The sequence below is a fragment of the Xiphophorus couchianus genome, chromosome 2, assembly GCF_001444195.1.
Source record: "Xiphophorus couchianus chromosome 2, X_couchianus-1.0, whole genome shotgun sequence".
Classification (NCBI taxonomy): domain Eukaryota; kingdom Metazoa; phylum Chordata; class Actinopteri; order Cyprinodontiformes; family Poeciliidae; genus Xiphophorus; species Xiphophorus couchianus.
In genome coordinates, this window is record NC_040229.1 from 27,337,844 (window position 1) to 27,363,394 (window position 25,551).

A 25,551-nucleotide genomic window follows, 5' to 3' on the forward strand; every position below is an offset into this window, starting at 1 on the left:
TCTCGCCCCTGTGCAGAGTACACGACAGGCTTTGCCTTCAGCCCCGGAGCCTCGGTCTGCCTGCATTTCGTGTTCGGTTTGCCCCGTGTGGATGGACGGGTGGATGGGGGAGGAGAGGGGTGGTGGTGGTGATGGGGAGAAGAAGCATGGCGGCTTGCATGCAGAGAGAGAAAGAGAGAGAGAGTTTATTCCTGCACTTTCTTCTCCTGAAAAATAAAAATAACAACAACAAAAAAAATTGTGACAGTTGTTCGTGGAACATGCATTCTCTGTAAACAAGCGTGTGTGGAAATTTTAAAAACACTGTGAAATAAAAGCGATGGAAATTTACAAGCGTGCCTGAATGTTTATGTAACTCCCGCACACACACATCACATCCCAATGTTTTGGATGGGAGAACGAAATACTAGTGGGTAATCTCGCGAGAGTTCGGGCGGATGTTCCAGCTGGGGTTTGTAGTTTGTTTTTCTTTTGTTTTTGTTTTTTTAAATCTCATAGTTGCAGCTCTGCCGGATCTGATCGGTGAATCCAGGATGTTCACCTTCACCTGTTTCTTTCTTTCTTTCTTTGTTTTTTGTTGTGATTTCCAGCAGCACGGTGCAGACTGAATACCTAAAATAGTGGAGTGAGTCACGCTTAGCTGACCTCACAGACTGGCGTCCCTTCAGCCAATGGAGAGCCTTCAAACCGTCTCCGTCGGTCGGGAGGCACGCGCACATTCCTCACCAATGAGAGCACCGTTTCATTCATAAAGTGGTATGGGCAGTTTCTTCTTCTTTTTTTTATTATTTATTTATAGAAAGCGTGGGTTCGGAGGGTTTCATAATTCTAACTGAAACCGTCCAACCTGTTCGCGTCGGGAGCCAATCACCGGCCCCGAAGGGGACGCTGCCGCAGCGTTGCTCCAATCACAGCGCCGCTCCGGGTTCCGAATCGAACGCTTTTCTTTTTATTTTTTTTCCTCCCCCATACAGAAAAACCTAATGAATGAGAGAAAGCTCCGGGGGATGATTGAGGTGGAGAATCAGCCAATGAGGTGAGGCGGACTGGAAGAGGGACGCCTGCCGCAGCCGGTGAGCAGCGGAAGTGGGCGTGGCACCCTCAAATCAGGCTAGACAAGTGTTGGAGGAGGGGGTGTGGGCAAGGAGGAGGGAGAGAGGTAGGAGAGTGTGTGTGTGTGTGTGTGATGCTACAACCTCCTTATAAAGGAACTCTCTCTCTCACGTTGTGGCTTGGAAACTAGAGCACATTGCCTAAAAATTGAGGTCTCCAGTATTACGCACACACACACTCACATACACACTACACACAAGCCGGAGTCACCGAGAAGCCGCTGCCATGAACCGGGATAGCGTGGATGAGATGATGAGCCGGGCCGAGACGCCTCTCTTCTGGGTCGGCGCGTTCACGGTGGCCTCCCTGGCTCTGTGGCTGCTCTACAGGCTGCTGACCGGCTTTAGGATATGGATCCTGGGGAACGGGCAGCTTCTCACCCCGAGGCTGGGAAAATGGGCAGGTGAGTCGGGTTTCAGCAATTATCACCTCTTCCTCCTCTCCACCTGCCAGTTACATGGCGGACACACAAAACGCCCACCACAAAAAAAAAAAAAAAAAAGTGGAAGGTACAAACTTCACTTTGCCCTCTGTAAAAAAAAAAAAAAAAGAAGAAGAAAGAAGCTGCATCCTGATGTCGGAGGAGTGAGAAGGGGAAGGTTGTGTGAGGTTTGGGTGACTGACTTCAAGGATAGGATTTGTGTTGCGTAACAGGCGCAGGTGAGCTGCTAATTGACTGACAGGATTTTGGGGTTTTATTTGCTCCACTTTTTGGGGGGGAAACAAACAAACAAAAAACCATGTGGCTTCAATTGGCTCCCAATCAACCCCAAAATGGAGCCGTGTGGAGGGGTAAAGTGGTGTGTGTGTCTGTGTGTGTTTGGGGGGGGAACGGGTGCCCCATTTTTTTTTAGCCGAAATTGCGCAGGCTATGCGCACTTTTCAGTGTGGGGGTCAGCGCTCAACATTTTTTTTATTTTTATTTTTTATGACAATAAATATCTCTGAGCCACAGACTGCGAGACAAATCCAGGTACCTTGTAGTTAAAAAAACGCGACCCACGACTGGAGAGTTTCCGACGCTTTTGATTGACACGTGTCCCATTAAAGTTGTCGGTCCATCGTCTTTGTCGCGTGCGTCTTCAGTCCCTCGTCATCTTGGAGTCGCTTCACCCTGAAATGCTGCTCGGATGTTTGAACTCCGTCTGGATTCTGTCGGTGGAGTTTCTGTTATACTGGGAGCAGTGGTGTCGCCCCTCTTTGGTTTTGACCCACTTCTCCAGTCTCTGGTGAAGACTGCTGCGCAAATTTTATTTATTTATTTATTTATTTGGGTTCTTTCTCTTTGGCGTCGGGATAATGTTGGTATTCTGCCGGTTTCATCCAAGGAGAACCTGGTGATTTGGGATGGCTGTCCATTCTGACGCAGTTCTTCTCCGAACTCCTCTAAAAATGTTGTCTATATGATTTTAATTGCTTCTATAAGAGGGGAGATAAATTCTTGCCCCTTCAGGAATGACTAATGCACTCCCCACCCGCTGGTGGCTCTGACGGAGTATGCGGAGGAATGCCGCTGCACTGATGAATCATGCTTGTTCATCGTCATCAATTGGGTCTTACAGATTCTGATCACCCCACCCTCCTCCACCCGCTTCTCTTCTCCACCCAGAGAAGGAAGCCATTTATATTCAGGTATGGCACTAACTTCTTACCAAAAGGTTTCTGTCCTGCGTGCTGCGTAACAAGAAGTGACTCATTATGCATATTAATTGTGATCCTCCTGCAGAGTTCTTCCCTCTTCTTCTCCTTTTATTCATTTTTTTTGTGTGTGTTTGTTTTCTGCGAATCGAGCATGACTCAGGGCTCTGGCCCCTTCAGCCGCAGCGTGGATTTACCTTCATCCTAACTTTTCCACGCATGTTCTTTTGCGAAACATGTGAAGTTTGCATGCCACTCCCTGAAACCAGTGACCGCCACCAGTCTGACGAGTCTGACGTTCGTTGCCGATCGCAACGGCTAAAAGGATGGCTGTCTTAGGGTGAACGGGTGTGTGTATGTGTGTAAGCTGTGCGCCATGGATGAGCTGTTCTCAGCAGGTTGGACCTGAGGCGCCTGTGCAGCCAGTTCAGCCGGCGGTGGCGATTTTTGTATTTCTTTTTCCGAAACACAATGGGGGGGGTGACTCAACAACTTAAAGGTTTCAATCTGAGTCACTTTTATTGCTCTCTTTTTTTTTTTTTAAAGTAGTTTTCCCTTAATTTAATGAGACAAAAGTTTGAAGTCCTGCTCAGCTTCGCATCGCCTCTTAAATGAGACAAAAGTTTGAAGTCCTGCTCAGCTTCGCATCGCCTCTTAAAAGTCTTAATTTGGGGGCCTACTTAAAGTAAATTGATCTGGTTACGAAATGATGAAAATTGAACAAAACCAGCAGTGCTTATTAAACTGTCGACTTTATCTTGGATCCCACAGAAGTGTAGGTGTGTGTGCGTCCTGTTGAGTTTTTGGCAACACACGTGTAATGGCAGTGTCTTGTGACCAGAGCCGACCCAAGAAATTATGAGGCCCTAAGCGGAATGAGTTAAGGGGGCCAACTTCTGGTTTAGCCCATAGCCACCACAGCTCAACTTACCTTGATGCTTTATGCTGTTCATTTATACCTTCCCCCCATTAATATTATTCACAGTTGCATGTCAAACTTGAGGCCCATGGGCCAAATTTGGCTCACGATTACCATTTATGTGGTCTTTCAAGAAAACAAATTGTGCTTAAATATTTATCGATCAAATCAGTTTCTATTTATATAATGCCAAGTTGTGTCGATGTGAAAGAATGGCAAATAATTGTTTTAATTCTTCTAAGTACTCGTGGAATGCAGATATCTGTATTTCAACAATGTAATGGCTGCTTTTCTTAACGCACTCCTAGCTTCATGTCGCCCAAAATGAGTTTGACTCGCCCGCTTTAAGGTACGACTCTGACAGCAGCCTCAGGGTGTGGAGGGTCTGTTTAATCAAATTTGTGCCCAAAAAAACACAGTTTGTGCTAGAAGCGGTTTGTAGCACAAAGTTTCTACGAGCAACTATGGTGCTGACTCCTGCAGCCACGCGAGAAATCCGCCAGTACTTCAAGAACATTTGCTGATGAGGTCGTAAATCGTGATAAAAATCAAGTATCGGCAACAAATTATTTCATTTCAACCCATTCTCACTCCCTACTCATCATATATTGACGCTTGTGCAGGTCCCTCAGCGTCACATGTTGACGGGTCGGGTACCCCCTGACGCGTCACTTTGACACGTGGGGGTACCCGACGCATCAACATGTGACGCTGAGGGAACCTTCCCAAATCGTCACATATTGACGCGAAGGGGGTGCCCTACTGACGCATGGTCAGAACTAGTCCCAACTCGTCAATATATGAGGAGTCGGGAGTGAGAATGTGTTGTTCATATCGTCGGGAGGTGGGGGGGAGGAGTTGCTTGTTTTGATTTCAAGCCTGAAAAAAAAAATCTTGCTGACTTGGCTGATTACCTGGTAGTTATGGTAACTGGCATTTCCTGGTTGGACAGGTTTGAGTTCGACGAGGAATGCTTTCTTATAAAGGTGTTCTGTTTGTTTTTTAACAGGGACGGGTTTTTGTCTCTGTTGAGAAACGGAGTGGTAAAAAAAAAAAAACAAACTCCGAAGCTTGTGTGTGTGTGTGTGGATCTCTGCAGCTCTTACAGGCAGCTCAGGGATTCCACAGGAGTTTCTATTCAGATGACTGGGACTCCTAGTGGCAGAATAGGAGCATTGCAGCATGAATTAAAACTATTTCCTCTGCTTCTCTTCTTATAGACAGGCTGTAGCTTCCTAACTGATGATGAAGCCATGAGCTTGACGCTCTCAATTCACCCTCGTCCCCTCCCTCGTTGTCCACTTGATTACAAAAACAAAACAGACTGTATCTTCTTGATAAGGTTAAGCTGTTTACTTCCAAAATAAAAACGACACAAACGTAAATTATGGACAAAAACGAGTACAATAATTATACAACTGAGGTGAAAAACCGCTTCAGTAACTCCCCCACTAACAAAAAACCTCATGTAATTCAATACTGAATGACATATTAAAAGAAGTAATTCAATATGCAAATTTACAAGAGGAACTTGATCTCTAATATTACAAATCCTTTTTTTTTTTTTTTGCGTGAGAGTTTTGAACCTGTAATTTATCATCATGTACTTTTTTTGTACAAATCATAAGAAAGATGAACTTAATTTATCCTGAAGATCTGAACGATTTTATCTGAATTTAGACTTCCACACCAAGTATTTCCCCTTTTTTTTCTTTCCCCCAATGCTCAAGTCAGATTCACTTTGCAAAAATGAAAATATTAGTGTAGTTTTCTAAGCTGTTAAAACGTTTTGGGTTTTTTTCAAATCATTTTCACATCTTTCTAGTCAGATTTGCAGCACTCCTTGGGCTTACCTCGCTCCCCCTCCCTTTCTCCTCCAGCGTCAGACTCCAGCTTGCCATATTATGTAATCGAGCAGTGGCGTCTGCTCCGCTGCCTGCTTGTAAAACGTCATTAGAGGGGAAATAAATTTAGACCGAGGGAAGCTTTTTTTTAAAAATGTTTTCTCTGTGTGAGGATGGGAGTCTGATGGGACGCTGCTCCGCTTCCACCCCAACTTCCTCTCTGACATCAGTTTATTCAGAAAATGTCTGTTGTTATGCAAGGAGGATGCAGCCATTCATCAGCACAACTCACGAACCGACAATAAAGGCAATAATGGGAACATTATTTGTTTCTAATGCCAGTTTAGAAACGGCGCCTCTGAGAACACGGACATCCGTTTTTAACTGAAGGAAACACTTTATGAATCGGGGTTTCCATGGGCACACATGTGAATGAAATCCATCCTCGCGCGCGTCTCAATGGATGCGGGGTCTCTCCTTTCATCCTCGTGAATGTGCTTCCCTCCCTCGCGTGCTCTGGACGTGTGTGGGCAGCGGGAGCGCGCACGGCTGCTCACGTGAACACGCTCTGTCGCCGGGATGGAGGAAACGCAACGACCGGTTCGAGTCCTCCTCTGACCTTTCGCACACATTCTCCGTCCTCAAGTGATCCCTCTCTGCATCACCGTCCCTTTTTTTTTTTTTTTCTTTTTCTTAGCCCTCTCACAGCTGGTAATAACGATAGTAGGTTTTTAGCATTTCTTTATTCCCCTACATTTGGTTAATCATTTTAAAAAGACTCACTTTTCCCCTTTATAATGGTTGCTTTGACATTCCTGAATGCCAGCATCAAAAGTGTGACGTTTAAAGCAATTCTTTCCGTGGTTAGGTTTTACTTGTCTTAAATGCTTGTTTTTGAAATGAAACTATAGCTTGCTGTAGAGACGCACTATGATATCATAAATACAGAGCCCATATTGCCGATACTGATACTTTTTATTACTATTGTTGGGTTTGACATATCATTAAACGTCTGATCTGTAGGCATTTTTTGGTTTGAATTTTTTAAAAAAATATTTTTTTAAATTCAAATCCAGGACAGAATTTGAGCAAAGGTCTAAAAATACTTCAACATACTAACATGACAAATGGTAACGATATAAAAAAGTACAAAATATTATCGTTTGAGAGTCAATTGAAACAATCTTTGAAGGAGAGTTGGGGGAGAAGCATGATACTAAAATAAAATTTCAAAAGAATCTGACACTGAGTATTTGAAACATTATGTTAGTTAAATGTAAATTTATGCTGCAAACAAAGAGAGTAGAGATAGTCGATACAAAACATCAATATTACCAAGTCGGTCCGATGCCTGCGGCGACTCTGTATTAATACTGATATCTTGCATCGACTAGCGCTACTTTTTGTTTGCAGCGTAAATGTACCTTACCGTCTGAAGGAAAACATCTGGACAGTGGAAGAGAAATGTTTGCATGTGTTGGAGAAAGGAAACCTGAAAACAAGTTGTTCCTGTTGTTTTCAAGGTTTATAAAAGTTGCTAACTCTGTGGAAACTGAATTAAATTGAATTGCAACACATCCCCACTTGCAATCACCATTTCCTTACCATATTGGTGTGTTTATCTCACCTCTCAAGAGATAAGTGCATCAGTGCAACCGTCTCGGTCACGCAGGTTAAGCTTGAACCGCCAGCGTGGCTTGACGCCATCTTGCTTGTCCAAAGAAAATGTGGTCCGTTCAGTTTCGGATAGTTCTTCTAGGACGTTCTGGTAGGAATGTTCTGTGTCAAGTTACGCTGTTATCGCATTACATCACCTAGGCTGTGCCCAAATGTTTGCAAAAACTCTCTAGATAAACATGAGAGTTTATCTGGAGAGATAAACCCATTGTTGGGTTCAAATAGCTGAACTTTTAACTAGTGTTAGAGGCCGGCTTTTAAAGGTTTCTGGCTGCAGGATTAAGAGATTGAAAAAATACAAATGACGGCTTTTGATTTTTTTTTTTCTTTTTCTCCATACAATAGGTGTTGGGAGTCCTGCTCCATAATGAAGTTTTTAAAACAAATAAAAACAAGTAGGCAGAGATGAATAGGGCTGCTTGTAATTGTCACTTTGGAGCTACACTGCTGCTTTTAGAAAGGAAGAAAAACTGAATTATTTATTGTTCTCTTCTCCCCCAAAATAGATGCAGGTTTTATCTTGAGCAGCTCTGAAGTACATGTTCTGTTATTTCCCTCCCTTCCCTCTTCACTCCAGTCTCCTTTTGGCCTGATAGAGATTTATTTTAGTCTTGGTTTGATCCCCTCCCTCCTCCTCCTCCCCCTTCAGCCCATTTCTGTATTTTGAATGTGAACGGTGGGGAGGACGAGAAGAGGTGGGCGATATGGACTTAAAGACATATTTTGTGGTTTTGTAACGAAGTGATAAGAACTATTTATTACTACTTTTTTGTTGTTTTCGGTGACTGCATGGCACAGCAATCCTGGTTCCACAAATATGTTGCTCTTGAGAAACATCCCCATTTGTAAAGAAGTGTGATTTGTACACAGGAACTAGATATTTTTCATATTTATTCATGCTCTTATTGAAGGGAAAAATCGTAAAAGTAAGAATCTTGAGGATACGGTCAGTTTCGGGACTTCTTAAAAGTCCCGATAAATTCCACTTAACACATCGTTAATTGGAATTTATCGTCACCGCGATCAATCAAAATCCTAAGAAACTTAAGACGATAAATGATACGATAAATGTCCACCCCTAAGGTTGTATTATTATTATTTTGGGGGACGGGTACCGACCGATTATGTAACGCGGAGCATCATGATGACTGCAGCCTATTTGCAGTCGGCTTCACTAACGCCGGTGTTGTCCCTGTCCTCTGTGCTTGCAGCGGTAATGCAGGGTTGGGTGGAAGTCTCTGGACCGAGCATCCTCCTCCTCCTCCTCCTCCTCCTCCTCGGCGTGGCGGCCACAGTGACAGGTGGCGGCGGTGATGAGGAGGTCGAGGGAGGGATCCGATTGGTATTCGGGTGTTGCGGCAGGCAGCTCCCGGACGAGCCAGTGCAGGCGCTGCTATTTTTACTCCCCTGGCTGCTTTTTTTAGACCGTCAGAATAGTGAGCGAGCTGCAGGCAGGGGCTGCTCGGCTGCGGAGGCAGGAGAGGGCAACGAGAGGAGGGGGAGACGGAGAAGGCTGGCTGGGGGGGTGTCTTACACCTCCTGAATGTGTTGAGGTGCAGTGCAAACGCGCCCCCTTCAGGTCACACCGGATCCCTGCAACGTTGGGAGCGCTTCCTTCAGAAGGTGCTGGGTATGGGTGGCAGAACATGGACAGCGAGGCAACAGCCAGCCCCCCTCATTACACACACACACACACACACACACACACACACACACACACGCTCTGCTGTCGTCAGTGCTGCTGTCACTAAACATGCCGGCTTGCGTACACCGCCTTTGTTACGTTGGAGCTTCATGTCACTGATGTCATGCGATGGTCACGTGAGGTGTGGGAGACGGGAAGGGAGGGGGGGCTTTAATAATGAAGAAAAGGCATAATGAGCTTCTGATATTATCATTATTATTTATTTTTCTCTCTACAGCGATGAATTTCTTAGGACTCGAACGCAGCAGAGACAAACTCGGTTGCTGGGCAATATTTATTGAGGAAATTATATAATGGATGTGAGGAGGCTCGCTATTCAGAAACTGGTTGCGTGAATAAACATAAGCTGCATGTGTGTTTTATTTTATTGCCCGACTCCTCCGGGCAAATCGCCTCCGTGTCGCCTTCGCTGTAATTCCCTCCTGCTGTTAAAGCAGCTAAATTGTAATCGGGGTTTAAAAGGTGACAAATCAAGATGTTTAATCTTGAAATGTGGGGACGCGTATTTGAGTTCCTGGACAATTTCTGCGGTGCAGATTTTCAATGTACCGCGACTGTCCGCCTGTTGGATAAATACCCGTATCAGTGTGGTCCTGCTTTTAACCCTTTAAAAAAAAAAATAATGTTCAGGGGGGAAATATTTATTTCATGCAGATCACATCTAATTTACATGTAAAGGGGAAAAAAAAACCAAACAGTTACACAGTGGAGGTTCTTTATTAGAAGCGCACACTTGGAAAATTACAAACCGCATTCCTAAAATGCACGACGTGTCTGACAGGAACGTCAGTCTGAAGCGAACGGGTCAACACGGACTGGTTTGAGGTCGGAGAGCATTCCTGCATTACTGCTCATCTACGTGAGTGTGCGTATGTCGTGGTTCAAGCTCATTTTTGCCGTACGTGCATTTTGGTGCATTCTTGCTCCATTCCCAAAAATGAGCAACATTTTTTCTTTTTGCACCTGATCGCCAGTCGGTCCAGTGCATCCTGACTGCCATTTTGGGGGGAGGGAGAAACGAGTTTCTGATGCATTGAGACTTTGGTTAAAAATGTGAATTTCTTTTACTTGGTTCCTTGAAGGAGTTTCTTGCCGTTTGTCAGAGGGTCTTCCTCCACTTGGACAGATTCTCTTTCCTATAAAAGTATGTCCAGCGTTTATTTTTTTGTTTTTTTTAATTGCTGCAAACCCCCTGTTCCCTTCATGTCGGCAGGGGGTACCACCCTCTTCCTCCTCAGCCATTTTTCTTTGCAGCATCTGTAGCCTCCCCACCCTCCTCCACCTGCAGCTGCAGCCTCAACCAGATTTGGTTCGACCCGTTCAAGCCCATTGAGGCTTTTCTGCCTGGGAGCGTTTCATTCTTAACATTGGGGGTAAAGGAGGAGGGAGGGTGGAGGTTTAAAAATAACCAGGGATTCTTGCTCTCTCTTTCCAGCTCCTCTCATTCTCTCTCTTCTTCTTCTTCTCCTCCGCTCTGATCTCCATTCTGTAGATCTCCACTCTTTTGTTCTCTTGCTTTGCTCCAGTTCTATTTTTAGCCACCCCTAGGATCCCTCCCTACCCCCACTTCACCCTCCTTCCTCCCTCTCCATGTTCGTCATCACTCCCCTCCTCTCTGCGTCTCCCCCGCACCCCCCACCTTGTCATCTTCTTTTCTTTTTTTTTTTAGCCTTTTGCAAGAGAATGTCCTCTACCTGCATAAATCTTTTTATATTTCATGTCTTTTAAATACCTTTTTATATTGACATGTAGATAGATGTTTTTACAACACATCGTGTGTATGCGTTTGTACACTTGTAAGCAGCACTAAACTCCATGACCGCGCTCTCTGATCATTCAGTTTGGTTGGGGTCGATGGGCAGCACAAGTTTAAAAATAGCTTCTTTTTTTTTTTTTTTTTCCCTTGACAAGGTGAAGCTCTTACTGCCTCCGTCTCCTCAGCCCTTCCTGCTGTCGACTTCTACGAGAATCGGCTGCTTTTACCAAACCCTTTCTTCTCCACACTTGACTTGCCGCCGGTACTTTCTGTCCCCCGCTCGTTTTCTGAACTAGGGAGCATCGACGAGTACGTCACAAAAAGCAAAGTATAGTATAGGGTTTGCTCAAAATAATAAAAAAAGAAACTTTATTGATACCAAGCTAAATGTTGTAGCTCATGTTAATCCAAGATCCTTCTGAGCTGTTGAAAGCTGTGGACAGGAAGGATTCTTCGCCCTCTGATCTTGACTTTGAGCTGATTCGGTACGCTCCTCGGTAACTCCATGTCTCGCACCCTAGATGCTCTATTTTTTTTTTTTTTATCGGTTTCTTTAGATCAGTTTTTTTTATTTTATTATCATTTTTCTGGTGGGGATGGTGTTCACACAGAAGTACATGCCGTCCACACGCTCAGTCATGGTATAGATGTCGTCTTCATGAGGCTGGCAAAGAGCAATCCGATCTGTAACCTCAAACCAACCCGCAGGGGTGGGCAATCCTGGTCCTCGAGGGCCGGTGTCCTGCAACTCTTGGATGTCTCCCTGATCCAACACACTTGAATTAAACAGCTGAATCACCTCCTGAGTGCAGTCAAGTTCTCCAGATTCCTGCTAATGACCTCATTATTTGACTCAGGTGTGTTGAAGTAGAGATCCATCTAAAAGTTGCAGGAGACTGGCCCTCGAGTAGCCCACCCTTCCTCTAGGGCTTCTTTTGGTTTCACACTGTCTCCATCCTTTTTGATGGAGACAGTGTGTGTGATGCAGATTTTTTATTTTTATTTTTTTTACCCAATTTTTGAAGTCAGCAATATGTTTACAATTTAAAAAGCAGAAATATTGTCTGGTTACTTGCTGTCTTAGTTTTCTCATTTATTTGAACAAAGTATGAACCAACTGAGAACAAAATGGGGGGATGACAAGAAAATGTGTATTATTCAGGACATGACAGGAGTGTAAGTGAGGAAAGAACAAACCTGACGCACACACACACACACACACACACACACACACACACAAAAAGCTCAAATTGGCTGATTTAATGAAACACCTCTACATCTGGATGCACAGACTTTCCATATCCAACCCATTTTCCCCAGCAGGTGAATTTTATTGCAGGGTGTGTTCAACTGAATTTGCGTCGACTGTCTTTTTGCACAGTAAGATCTTCTGGCTTGACTCCATAACGAGGCGTTGACTGATGCAAGTGGCTAAACCTGCTGCTGGGTTGTAACTTTTGTTTGAACAAAGATCTGATTTGCGACTGCCTCATCGAGAGGAAATTCAGTCACTAGTTATCGTTGTTGTTTTTTTCTTCCTGCATTGAAGTGTGACTGAGTCATTGTAACGGTCGGCTTATATTTGTCACACTTGGAAATTGTGATTTCAGTTGAAATATCTTACGTCCCAGCTTTGAGACTCTTGATATCACCTTGGTCAGAGTTGTACTGTGAGCTTGTCAACATTAACCTCCACTGACCTCTCGCTTCGTTTCCTCTCGTTTCTCCCCAGTTGTGACGGGAGCCACGGACGGCATCGGGAAGTCCTACGCGGAGGAGGTGAGGCTTCCTGTCTACTGGGCCTACTGGGTTTTTTTTTTTTGTTTGTTTGTTTGTTTGTTTTCCTTTCTTGGAAAATCTGTGACTCATGCACATACTCTGTTCACTCACAGGTCACAGTAGGGAGAGAGTGTGCAGGCATATCTGAGTGCACACAGACTCATTGCACCCAAATGTGGTGATAACAACAACAATAATAATAAATCCTACATCCAAAAGCTGCACAGATTTGGTTGTTTTCTAGCTATTGCTGGTTTTTGTTGTGTAGGTCTGACCAGTCATTTCTGATATTTTTAATTCTAAGGACGATTCTATGATGTGCGCAAGAAGAAAATATGTGGAGGTGTTTCTTGATTACTTTATCTTCACTAGATACAATTTTTTTTTAAAAAAAGGATTGGAACCATCCAAGCGTATGTCTCTTATCTTTATTTGATTTAATATATAGATCCTTTAGTGATAAATCTAAAGTGCAGAACTTTAAATGCAGTCTAAGTTTTGGGGTTTTCGATCGGAGCCAGTCAAGTCGAATATGATTTTGATCTTTTTAAAAAATTTTTATTAATGCACCTTTGGCTGTTTGTACCTCAGATGAGATTGGTACCTTTTTTTTCTTTTTTTTATAGTATCCATTTACAAAAAGGCAGTCTCTCACCTCTTTAACCTCTCAGCTATTCTACAATAAAAGCATGTTGAGCATTTGACCACCTCTGTACCCACTATCAGTAATAAAACTACCTGTTCTTCATCATCATCATCACGGTAATCAGGCTGTGTGACATGATTCCGGTTTCTTCTCTCTGACTTGCAGTTGGCTCGTCGAGGGTTCGCCATGATGTTGATCAGTCGCTCCCAAGAGAAGCTGGATGACGTCGCCAGGTCACTTGGTAAGTGTTGACCCGAATGAAGCTGATTGTTTGGCGGCTGGTTTCTGTTTGGGCCTGGGAGCTGGACGTGTGAGCGAGGTGACGCTCTGCACGTCTGCACTGCTTCCCCAGTTTGTCAGATGTCGAAAATAGATTTCTGACATTTGTTCCGTTAAAACTTTGAAATGTATTTTTAGCAGAATAGATTATTGGATTCCAAACAGGGAGGGTAGAGATTGCTCAGGATGTTCTGGCTGATTTCAGTCTTTTTGAGCTGTCTGCTTAACTATTTCAGAGATCTGAAATAGGAGATTTTTGGAGATTTGTTTTCTAACCTCCATGCTTTTAATGATCATAATTCAAAGATGCTTTATTTATCCCAAAATGAAATGTTGTCACAACTCCGATAATCCAAGTATCTCTAGAGAGCTGCTGTGGATGGAACGATCTCCGGTAGCACTGAGTCTCGCAACAAAGCTGACGAAGCCTCTGACTGAAGACTATATGACCTTCTCATGACTCTCATGAAATGTTAACAGCTCAGTCTTCAGAAATGACAGACAGAGTAACACAATATGTCCTGGATGCCATCAGTTGTTAGCAATCACTGCTAATCCACCTAATTTGTTTTTGCTGCTCCTCCTTAAATCTCCATTTTCACTATAGAATTAAAAAGCCGGTCAGAGAGACGTTGGAGTAGGGGAGTGGACCGGACATAAAAGGTTGATGTTTTCAAAATGATCGGCGTATTAAACCATCATTCATCACGTACTCCAGTTTCAAAAAGGTACCGACAGAAGTGAAAAGCTTAAAGTGACAAAACAGCAACTTGATTCTGAGGCTGTTATCTGCCATCAGTCATGCTCTGGCTACCTGGCATGTCATAAAAACATTTGTCTCTTTGATAGCTTCTTAAGGTTCATTCACAAACAGCCTTGTTTGTTCCACTTCAAAGGAACTCTGGTTCACTTGCATAGACAGTCCAGTTGGTTTGGGGAGGTGTGAACGTGTAATTGCACTCTGATGCAGACCTAAAGTACAATCCTGAAAAAACCTTGGTCTCAGTACGCTTGAAGTAAACTCTGGTGCGGTTTGAATGCATATGTGAACGAAGATCGCTTCAATAGCAGGAAGCGGGCTGCAGCGCAGGGTTTTCTGGGTAATTGCAACCAACTCAAACGTGTGGGCTTACCTCTGGAGGTAGACGTGGCTGGTGGTCTTTCACCAGGCCCAAAAGAAATTCCACAACCGCTAAAATCTGACACGACTCCTTTCTGTGAAGAAGTTGCGTTCAGCGTCGTCTTCAGAGTGTTTTTTTTTTTGTGTCATTTGCTTCAGTAGTTCTTGGTGCAGCGCCGCCACAGGTGAGGGAGTGAACAGTTTGCACTGCCAGATTAACCAAAACCTTTGAACGGTGTGAAAGCAAATGTTACACTTTTGACCCCAGATCCAACCAACGCTACTATGAGACTATCAGGTGTGAAAACACCCTTATTCCTCTTGACACCTAACTGATGCTGAAAACGGTTCTGGGGCTCCACAAGTCACAGGAAGATTATCCAGCAACTGTTAGCGTGGTACTGAAGAGGAAAGGGGAGGAAGCTATCGTTTCTTTTTTTTTAAGAGTGGCTCGCCTTTCACGGAATAATGTGCCACAGCTGTGGCACATTAAAAATCACACAAGTTCTTTGCATTGCACAACTCGACTGGTGATGAAATGGTTGCGTACACAACAAACCTGTTGTTTTACTTCCTCTTTGTTCAGAGGGAAGAATTAATTAATTAATATTAATATCCGCCCTGCTTCGAGAAACTGCACCAACTTGTTTCTGTGTTCACATTTCCTCCTGCCTGCGATGGGGATCTGTCCACCTCTCTGCCCTCTGTCCAGATTTTGGCTGCATGACGAGCGTGCCCCGTCCCTCCGTCAACGGTGCCCTCTCTCGGCGACTCGCCGTCTTATTCCCATCCGTTTCTGACAGGTTTCCCCCTGTTGTGCCTCCAATCGACAGAGGGGGCTGAAGGGTAGTCACGAGCGAGGAGCGGCTCCTCACGATTAGCCTGAGAAACCCAACCTGCCTGACACGTAACCTGGCAACCCTCCCTGTCCCACCTGTGATTGTTTTTTTTGTGCGTTTGGGGTTTTTTTCCGCCATGTTCCACGCAGACTTATTTCAATCTCAGTTTCTTCTATACAGTCTCACAAAGTCACCACGGGAGTTTCTGTTTTCGTCCCTGATCTTTGTCGTCTTCAACATACAGGAGACTCTTACTACTTTTGTCAAAGTCAGCCGGACGTTTCAGACTTTCTACGTTGTAGTCCACCCTTAAGTTGTTGTTGTAGTTGAACTCTCTCCCACTTTTTATACTTTGTCTTTTGTTAAATAATTTTTTTTTTTTTCTGGACCCAGATCTGTAGAGCGTAAGCCGACTCTGTTGACTGAGCTCATGTTTGAGGTTCATCCTCTGCTAAACGAGTCTTTGGACAATGGGTTGTAACTGCAGCAGACGCGTCAAACATAAGAAGAAGACAACCACTCTAGTTTGTTGGTGCACAGCGCCCTCTTCAGTTCATGTCTGACACTGACTGGGAACAAATCTTGTAATAGGAACATCCTGTTGGGTCTAATTTAGGGAGCTTGGGACTTTAAAAAGTCCCAAGCTTTTAACCATCTTATTTTTATTTTATTTGTTTTCCTCTTGAGAACAAAAAAAAAAACGTTCTCACCTTTCTGCGTAATTGTTACTGAGAAACAGATGAACTCTTGTTTTCCTCTCACAGAGGAGCAGTTTAAGGTGGAGACCAGGACGATCGCTGTCGACTTTTGCAGACTGGATATTTACTCCAAAATTGAGGAAGGACTGGCTGATCTGGAGATTGGTGTTCTTGGTAAGAGCTGATTTGTTTTGTTCCTCATTTATTTCTCCGTGTCAATTTACTCTCATAGTGCAGTATCTGTCGATATTTGTCCTGCTTCGTGTAACTTTCCTTAACTCTCCTTTTCAATTGTGTTTTCTTTTTTTATTATTATTAATGATTACATCTTGGATCCCACATGGATGATTTTGAAAATCTGTATTCAATGGTCACAGATTCAGATGTCCAGCACAGGAAATTCTGTACTTTTAATGTCTTCCCTTCAAGTCCATCAAAAAAACTCCCTCCAGTAACGCACCAACCATGTTATTTGATCTGTGTTTGCCGCTTTTATACAAATCGGATGAAGGTTGGGGATCCGATCTTTGATGCATAAATGGAGAAAATCCCTCAAGTCCTTTTGTTGTTTTTATGAAACGCCTTCGAATCCTGCAGAAGCAAATCCTCTTCTTTTAGCCTGCGTGTCATGATTCTTTAGAAATATTCTTTTTAAGCCTAATCGCAAGTCTCCTAGCTGGTGTGGCGGAAACTCAAAATCGAGATGATTGAATCTGGAAAAGTGTATAATTTTGACATTATGACCTGCGTTAATCCCAGAGAGATGCCAGAGATTAAAACGTCTCCCGTAAAACCAAAAAATACAATTGGAAAAATTTGAGAATCTCTCTTTAGATTTCGTTAAATCTTCATAAAGTGTTGGAGCCTGACATGTTCCACAGAGAGAAGCTTAGCTTAGCTTTACTATTGTAAACTTTGGGGTTTGTGTTTTATGCTGTTGGTTACATTGTGAATGTTGCTGAATGAGGAGATGGAATTGTCTTGAAATTGCATAAATGGGACATCTCTTGTAGTTTGACTTTGGATCGGTTTATTTGTGTCATGGTACCATGTCTTCTTCCATCCAGACCCTCTCAGTCGGGTATTATGACCGTTTGACCAGACACATAAAATCTCATACTTACTTTGAGATTGCCGAGATTACTTTGGGGGGGGCAAAAAAAACTGCACTATCTCTTGAAGTCATTCAGAAACATTTCAACAAATCTTTATTTTTCTGTCGCTTTAACAACATCCCCGGAGTCAGGGAGGGGTGTGTGGGTGTGTGTGTGTGTGTGTGTGTGTGCGTGCGTGCGCCAAGCGGTGACGTTGGCCGTACATCTACAGAGTTCACGCTGCACTCTTCAGCTGAACATTTAAGGAACTCTTTGTTCTTTTTATGATACCAGTTTTGCTCCACTGGTTGCAAGGTGTGGCTGTGTCTGCCGTTTTGTGAATCCCTTCCCCGTGCTTGCTGGCTTTTGCTGCCACCCTGTGGTTGATGGAGATGATTTATTTCTTCTTTTTTTTTTTTTTTTTTTAAACTCTGAAGCTCTAACATGTTTTATAAAAACAGTGGATAAATTTTCCTCTCCCTCCCCTCTTTCTGTCAACAGTTAATAATGTAGGTGTTTCCTACCCCTACCCTGAGTACTACCTCCATATTCCTGATCTGGAAAATGTGAGTAAATCTGTTTTACTGGTGGGGGTGGAGGGAATATCCTGAAATCGAGTCTTTTTTTTTTTTTTTTTCTTTCTTTAAACAAATACCTCTTTAATTATTCAACTTTATTATTATTAAACTCTGAATCTGAACATACTTTCTCTGCGTTTCAGTTCATCACAAACACCATCAACGTCAACATGACCTCTGTGTGCCAGGTGAGGATTCTGCTCCATTTTTCTTTTTTTTTTGCTAATAACTGCAAAAGAGCCGTGACCCGAAGCCAGCCTGTTGCTTTTACCTTCCATACTTTCCTTTTCCTCTACTTCCCCCCCTTCCTCCTCTTGCTCTTCCCACCGTGGTACCTGCAGTGTCTCAGTTGTTCCCAAAGCAACGGTGGACTACACCATCACTGTCTGTGCTCGCCACCCACGCAACGCTTTCTCTCTGCTGTTTTGTTTTTTTCTGTCCATCTCTCACCCTGCTACTTTTAATCCTTTTCATCTTTATTCTCCTGCTATTGTTTGTTTGCAGTTATTAATACCGACTGAACTTATTGTGGGTTTTTTTTTTGCTTTCTAGATGACTCGCCTGGTGCTGCCCAAAATGGTAGAGAGGTGAGTTGTTGGGGCTTCCATGTTTTGCGACATGACTGCAGTCAAACAGCAGAGTGCTGAGTGGTGGAGTGAGGCACACACACCTCAGCTAGGATCGCCACAAATAATTATCATCTTCTGAGAGGAATGCTGTTTATATATTTATATATGAACCAGACACTTTTCATTAGGAAGTGGGATGAGAAATTAGTTTTGTTTCTTCTTCTTCTTCTTTCTCCATCACTGCATCTTTTTCCTTCTCCTCCTTTGTTCCAATGCTGACAAGCTTTCAATTCACACAAAGTGCTCTTCCCACCCAATTGGCTGCTCCGTTCCCATGTGATTCCCGCCGGCCAATGGAAACGGAGGCACATTTGGTGCCGTGTGAGGCTGTAGCGTCTTCACTACGTCACTGCAGCAACAGGCTGCCATGGCAACGCACACAGGGCACTGCCATCCCCTGTCTCTCTCTGTGTGTATGTGTGCAGGATTAACTTTCTGTGGAATTTGCCATAATTATCAAAATGTATTAAGAAAGAAGTTTGCTTCTGAGGAAGAAATGTGATGCACAGAATGCTTTCTGTTTTATCTGTGCTCTGCTGGATTCCTACAGTCTGAAAATATCTAGAATTTAGGTGTAATTTATTATAGAAATAGTGGGGAAATGTTTGCATTTTCAGACTTTATTCTCCGCTCCACCTTCTAAAAGTTCTGCTCATTCTGAGTATTTATTGTTCTCTTTGTTGTTCTGCTCTTCCCGAATTTACTGATTGAGTTTTTGTTTCTCTCTCAGATCCAAAGGCGTCATCCTCAACATCTCCTCTGCCAGCGGCATGTACCCCGTCCCGCTGCTCACAGTCTACTCTGCAACCAAGGTATGCGCTTAACCCGTTGCTGTCTGGTAAGGATGTGAAATCATTAAAATCACCTGATGCAGCAGTAACATTATGTCACACTAAAACAAAAACATAATAATATCCAGACTTCCTTTGGTGTGCATTCATTTACCGGAGCGAAAATATCACACGAGTCGGATGATCGGTAATCGGATGTGGCCACTGGCACAACCCACGACAGGAAGCAGTTTGGAGATCATGTTGTGGTTTTAGTGACTTATTGCATGAACAAACATATTAAAGTGTGATTTTTAAAAAAATTCCATTTATTTAATGGACACAGTGCAATTGCAATGTTTTCTTTGCGACATTAGTGGAATAACGACAAAGTTTTATGCACATTGTACCTCGCGGTGGCTTATTAATATCCCTTTAGCAGGGATATCAGCCTGAACTTCTTCAGTGAGATGCTTTGGTACAAAGACATTTATTTTAGGACTTTTTGCACATTTTTCTACCATGGATACCAACAAATTTTGCGTAAGCAGAGGTACTGTAGGTCGCTTAAAACAGTAAAAAACTGCAAACTGATGTTGAGTCTTTGTTACGGTGAAACGTGTTGCAACTAACTTTAGGTTAAAATCTCCAGACAAAAACAATGTCTGAGTTAAAAAAAAAAAAAAAAAACGACCATAAAGATGGACTTATTTTGCACTCCTCCTTTGATAAAAGTTAACTTAAAACCACACTAAGTTACAGACATACAAACGGGCGAGGTCAAACCGACCACTCGGCAGCATTCGGCGCGGCGATGTCTCATGGGTATTTTTAGTGCCATATGTTCAAAATGGCTCCTTCTTCTCTGTGACTTTTTATTGCTGATGAAAAGCTTGACTGTATTTTACGCCTCCGTTGGCAGGCGTTTGTGGACTTCTTCTCCCGCGGCCTTCATGAGGAGTACAGACGGCAGGGCATCATCATTCAGGTTGGTTTGGGCCTCGTCTGCTGAGACTGGGTCATTACTTCATCTTGTGCTGTACTTTTTGTTTGTTTTTTTGGGGGGTTTTTATGAGTACGCCATGCCCAGGCAGTTTTGATGTAAAATGTTGATGTAAGGAGCTGAGAAACCGGTAGACATTACAGCAGTAAAGAATTTTGATTCCTTCTTGAATTTTGATCCACAACTCCTAATCCCTTATGTGACAAGATTGAAGGAGACTTCAAATGTGCAGCTTTTTAAAGTCCTTCCTCTGAAATAAAGTGTATCTATTTTTTTTTTTTTGACTAAAAATGATAATAAATGTCATAAGTTTTTGCTGGACAATAAATCGTCCCTCGAGTTATTGCAACTAACTTTTTCTGAGGACCATTTTCAGGTAATATAATAATAATGGTAATCCAAGAACACGTTCTCAAAGATCAATAAACCTTCTTCTGTACATTTAACTCTGATACTGGAAGACATTTTAGCCAAACTAAGTAAACAAAACAAATGACAAATAAAATTAATCTGTAAACAAAATTGTCCTTTAAAAAAATAAAGTCCATATGCGACCAAATCACCAGACTGAAGACTTTTGCCGGCCTGTGTTCGGTAGAAAGAGACGGAGAGAAAAGCGCAACGATAAATCATGCAAATGTATCATTAATTTATCATGTGGTTGATTTCTTGTGACGGGCCTAAATTTGGCTCTGGGGAACCAAGAGCCAAATTTAGCTGTAGACATACAGTAGTTGGTGATGGAAACATGCTTCACATAAGACTGGGCTTTTCTGTTCAGCACTGTGGTGCACTTATGCCACCTTGTGGCCAAAGTGTTCATAAGTGTGATGTTGCAAGAGATATTTTAAGTTGAACTGCATTTTTATGTGCTGTAATTCTGTCTTTTCTCTTTTATTTCTTTTAAAGAGTGTGCTTCCCTTCTTTGTGGTAACCAAAATGACCCGCATCAGGAAGCCCACCCTGGATAAGCCCACCCCGGAGCGCTACGTAGCAGCTGAGCTCAACACTGTGGGTCTGCAGAGCCAGACTAACGGCTACTTCCCCCACGCTGTCATGGTATGGAAAACAAAAAAAAATCTATTTACAGTTATTGAAAAAGAATGCCTAAGTTAAAATTACTGTTCAGTGTAAAGCTTGAAAATACTTTTTTCCTCTACTCTGTGTTTGGCATTTGTTTAATTAATTTCTGGACCTTATTAGGATGGATTAAAAATATTTGCCCAGGATGAACACAAGCCACTTCAATGACTTTTTCAAATCTAAATTCAAGTGTAAAAGTTCAAATCTCTTCACGTTCAAGTCCTTTATATTTGGGGAAACGTTTTGTTGCCATCAACCAGCTTCTGGCTTAGTCATAGCTGGATATTTGACCATGCTCTTTATCAAAAATGGTGGTTTAAGTTGGTCTCCTCACACACAGCCCTTGTATTTAGCGGAGTAAATACATTTTCTTTAGTGCTGATGTGGGGGCTTGTCCGGGATCCTAATATTGGCCTGCTTTACCCATTACGAAATAAGTTTGGGTGTGGCTTTTGAAATCCTTTTTTTGTAGACGTGGTTGAAGGTGAAGCTGAAAAATTTTAAGATGGTTGTCTTCTTTTTGCATCGGCACAGTGCGTTTGGATGTGTAGCCGTCTTCAACTCATGCACTGTGGGGCTTCCTGTGCAAATTGTCCGATTACCTTGCTTCCGAGTCTGACGGTTTGGGTGAAATGTTTCAGATTTGGACACAGATGGGTGTTCCAACAGCACATTGAAAGAAATCAAAGCAGTCTATCAAGCGTCTGGAATATTCTAGATTTTACCCTTATTGAAACATCTGTCATAATTAAAGGTACAGCTTGTGCAACAAAACCAGTCAAATTAAATTAACCACCAACTTTGCCAGAATCTTGATGCATTTTTAAGAGGACTGTCAAAGTTAATGCATACAATTAATCTGAACATTTTAATGTGTTATTACATAGCTCAAATGAATGGAACTACCTGTTTTGGCCTAAAAGCCTTTCTCCCACCTAGTTCACAGCAGCGCATTATAGGCTCAACACATGGGGAGCAACAAACGGCAAAAGCGGAACGTTTTATGCAACAGAAGTAAAAAGTTTTTCGTTGCCAGCCCACGTTTGCACATCTACGTGTACGAGCTTGAATTTCACATGCGCGAATTACATCAATCGCTCGACTGGACGACGACAAGCGACTGTCTCCTCATCACAGAGGCTCCATGGAGAAGCACGTTTCTGTGACGACTCTTAAAACAAAATGACTTTCCTTAAACCTTCCTGGAGATAAAGACCTGGAAAACTGAGAATCTTCAGAAATGCTTGGATTGAGAAAATAAAGATTTTTCTTCAACAGTTTTGTGGAAAAACGTGCATACGGTGGTGGCTTTGATATGGGTTGTATGGGCATTTGCTCGGGGCGGCATCATAAAGGAGTGGGGCACTGAAGAACTAGAAAATGAAACCTTTCAGTTTTCCTGTGAATAAGTTTGCTACTACTAGCATGCATGTGTAGTAGAGTAAGTTTCCCATAGTTGTTGAGTCCTAGGAGACTACATAATCTGCTTTCTAATACAAAAAATAAATAAAACACCAGATAATTACTTGCATTTAATTAGTTGGAGAGTGTCAGAAGGAGGGGCTTGCCCCGGGTACCATTCCTGCAAAAACCACAACTTTGTACACATTTATACTTCAAGCTTGTTAATCACAACTGTAGAGTGTGATTAATCTGATAAATAAAAAATAAAATTAATCTATATTTGACTCCAAAGTTTAATGTTGCGTGTCTGTGTAAACGCATGTCTCCTGCTTTCAGGGTTGGGTGACCACCCGGCTGGTGCCGAGCAGCATCGTAATCTTCCTGGGGGCCAGAATGAACCGCCTTCAGCGCACAGGATACCTGCACAGGAGGAAGCTGCGGGAGCAAAGGAACGGAGCCAGTCTGAAAACTGAATAACGGCAAGGCCACAGGCGACACAGGCAGCCGCTCCTTTTTCGGCCGAGACTGTGCCTAAGGAAGTACGTTGGTGTGCTTCCATCCTCTGGAGCTGCCTTCAAATGTAACCCGTTTTGTGCCTTGAGTAAACGTGCACAGCAGACTTAAATCTGCGATAATCTGCCCCTGATGTCTGTCTGGGTAGGTGTGGCCAAAGAATTTAGGAAGTTGTGTGGTATAAAGTGCTAGTTTGTTTTTTCTTTTTTTGGTCATCGACACTAACGGTGAAAAATAACAAAGCAAATCGAAGACCAAACGCTGCTGTATTAGGCAGTGAAAAATGGTGATGGGCATATTTTTTATATATATACTTATTTATTGTATATTTGTAAGATGCACATGTAAAACACAAAATCTGCAGCACCAGCGTTGAACCTACACTAGCTCTCTTTACTAATGTAAGATATTTTTTAAAAAAAACAGGCAGTTTCTGCTTTTATTATTCCTGTTTTTTTCTTACTCGGCTTACATTCCCCTTGTTTTTTCTTCTTTTTTTTTGTTTGCTAATCTTGTGTGTTGCAGACTATTTAAAGTGTCACTGTGGTGGGTTGTATTTGTATTGACGTGTCGCTTTTTCCATGCTAGTCTATTCAAATTCTTAGTTTCTTTTCTTGTAATATTGCTAGAAACGGTTGGATTCAGTGACGGGGTGGTTGCTTTGATTTATCATGACAGGATCTTAAATGGGAATAGTGAACTCTTTTCTTTTTTCTCCCAATCACTTGACTGTTATTTTTGGTAGTTTTCTTTAATGTATCGGAATGGCTCTAATATTGACAGATCCCTCTGTTAAATGCTGAGCAAATATTTAATTGGAGTTTTTTAATATCACCAAACTAGGGTTGTAGCATCATCAGCTTTTCATCTGCAATTTTTTTACGATTGATTAGTTCAGATGCCACAAAGTGTTACATTTTCAAAATCAAACGATGCAAGTGTTTTTTTTTTTATTTTTTATTATATATACTTGATGCCTGCTGCAATACTCCATATGATGTGGTCTGACCTGGACCTCTTGTGGTATTCTTGTGAATTTTTTTTTCTAGTCTTTTATATGCCTTACAAATAGAGTTCCAAATGTAAAATGCTTATCTTTTCTACCGTTTGTTAATAAAAAAAAACTTTGGCAGAATAAGCTCTGTGTTGTTTTGTGTGTGTGAGCATGTTTAAATTAGACATGTTTTGTACTACTTGTTATTAAAGCTAAAGTATGTAGCTTTTATCCAGAATGTTTTTATACATATTTGTTAAAACTGTTGCCATGGAGTGAAACTATGTTGAGACAGGTAATCTATGAATAGGTCAATCTCCTCCTTGACCTTACTAATGCTGTGGGATGAATTGCACAGCTGCTGGTCAAAAACAACCAATCAGGGCCATGAGGAGGGTCTTAGTGCTGTCAATCAACCTCATGCACTTGCTGATAAATGTATTAAGGGTGAGAAACTACTTACCTTTATAGGAAAACTGTTTATCTGGCCTCATTGGTGGCTATGCTAACTGCTCAATATCTGGGCAGCAGAAATGATATTTCCCAAAACTAACGTAACAGAGATTTTCCAACATGCTGACGATGCAATCCTTCCTTCAATGCATCATGATCCATTTAGTGTGTTAAAGGCACTTTTAGATGTTTCTTTTTATTTTTAAGAGACTTGAAAGTGTAACACACCCCTGTGAAAAATAAAAATTAAACTTTCCAAATATTGACATTTATTCTGTATAGTTCAATTGAAGTACAGTGGCCTGGTTACGTAGATGTCCAGACCTTGACCATGAAGTTAAACAGATACAATGTATATACTTAAAAGGCCTGTCCCATCAAAAAACAGTCAGACAATTCTGATTTTTTTAGAACTAGGATCTTCATGAAGCCTTGAAGCAAAATCTAAAAAATATTTTTTGCCATGTCATTTACTTTGTGATATATTTTTTGTATCAGATTTGATACAGCAGGCTTTTCTTAGAACTTCTGGCTCCCAACAATGTGAGTTTTAGATGCAAAAACAAATGTTGCCTATAACAGTTGGAAAATATGGAACACTTTAGAAAGTTTTTCTTGTTTGTTTTTTTTCCCCACTAACAACTTTTTATAGGCATTTATTTCACATCGTGGTAGGAACCAAAAGAGTTTCTGTCCTTGTTCAGGCAAAGCTGTACCTTACACTTTTTACAGTAGATGTGTGCAAAATGATTTCAAGAACAGTACTTGCATCTCTGTTGGGCTTCCCATGTTGGAAAATGATTAATGTCATGCTTTCCTGGAAAACGCGTATGACCAATCTCATGCGAGGCGACATTTTGAAAAGAAAAGGAAAACGCTTTCTCTGCATGCAGTGCAATGATAATCCAGTAGATGGCAGAATACACGTCTCAAATTATATACAATAGGTTTTTGGGTAAGTATTGATCGTGGTATAAAAGATAGAGACCACAGAAACCTATGTATCATTTATGATAC

The 25,551-nt window shown here is 42.3% G+C and overlaps 1 protein-coding gene across 1 annotated transcript; it reads left to right on the forward strand.

Annotated features, from left to right (window-relative positions):
- The first annotated feature begins 1,162 nt into the window (after nt 1–1,162).
- Nucleotides 1,163–24,222, forward strand: hsd17b12a (hydroxysteroid (17-beta) dehydrogenase 12a). The gene is made up of 11 exons (XM_028037784.1): nt 1,163–1,516; nt 12,385–12,431; nt 13,243–13,318; nt 16,080–16,187; nt 17,609–17,673; nt 17,829–17,873; nt 18,238–18,272; nt 19,045–19,126; nt 20,007–20,072; nt 20,997–21,146; nt 22,911–24,222. Exons 1-11 carry the CDS (start codon nt 1,339–1,341, stop codon nt 23,049–23,051), a joined length of 993 nt encoding a protein of 330 aa, XP_027893585.1. The 5' UTR covers nt 1,163–1,338; the 3' UTR covers nt 23,052–24,222.
- The last annotated feature ends 1,329 nt before the right edge of the window (nt 24,223–25,551 follow it).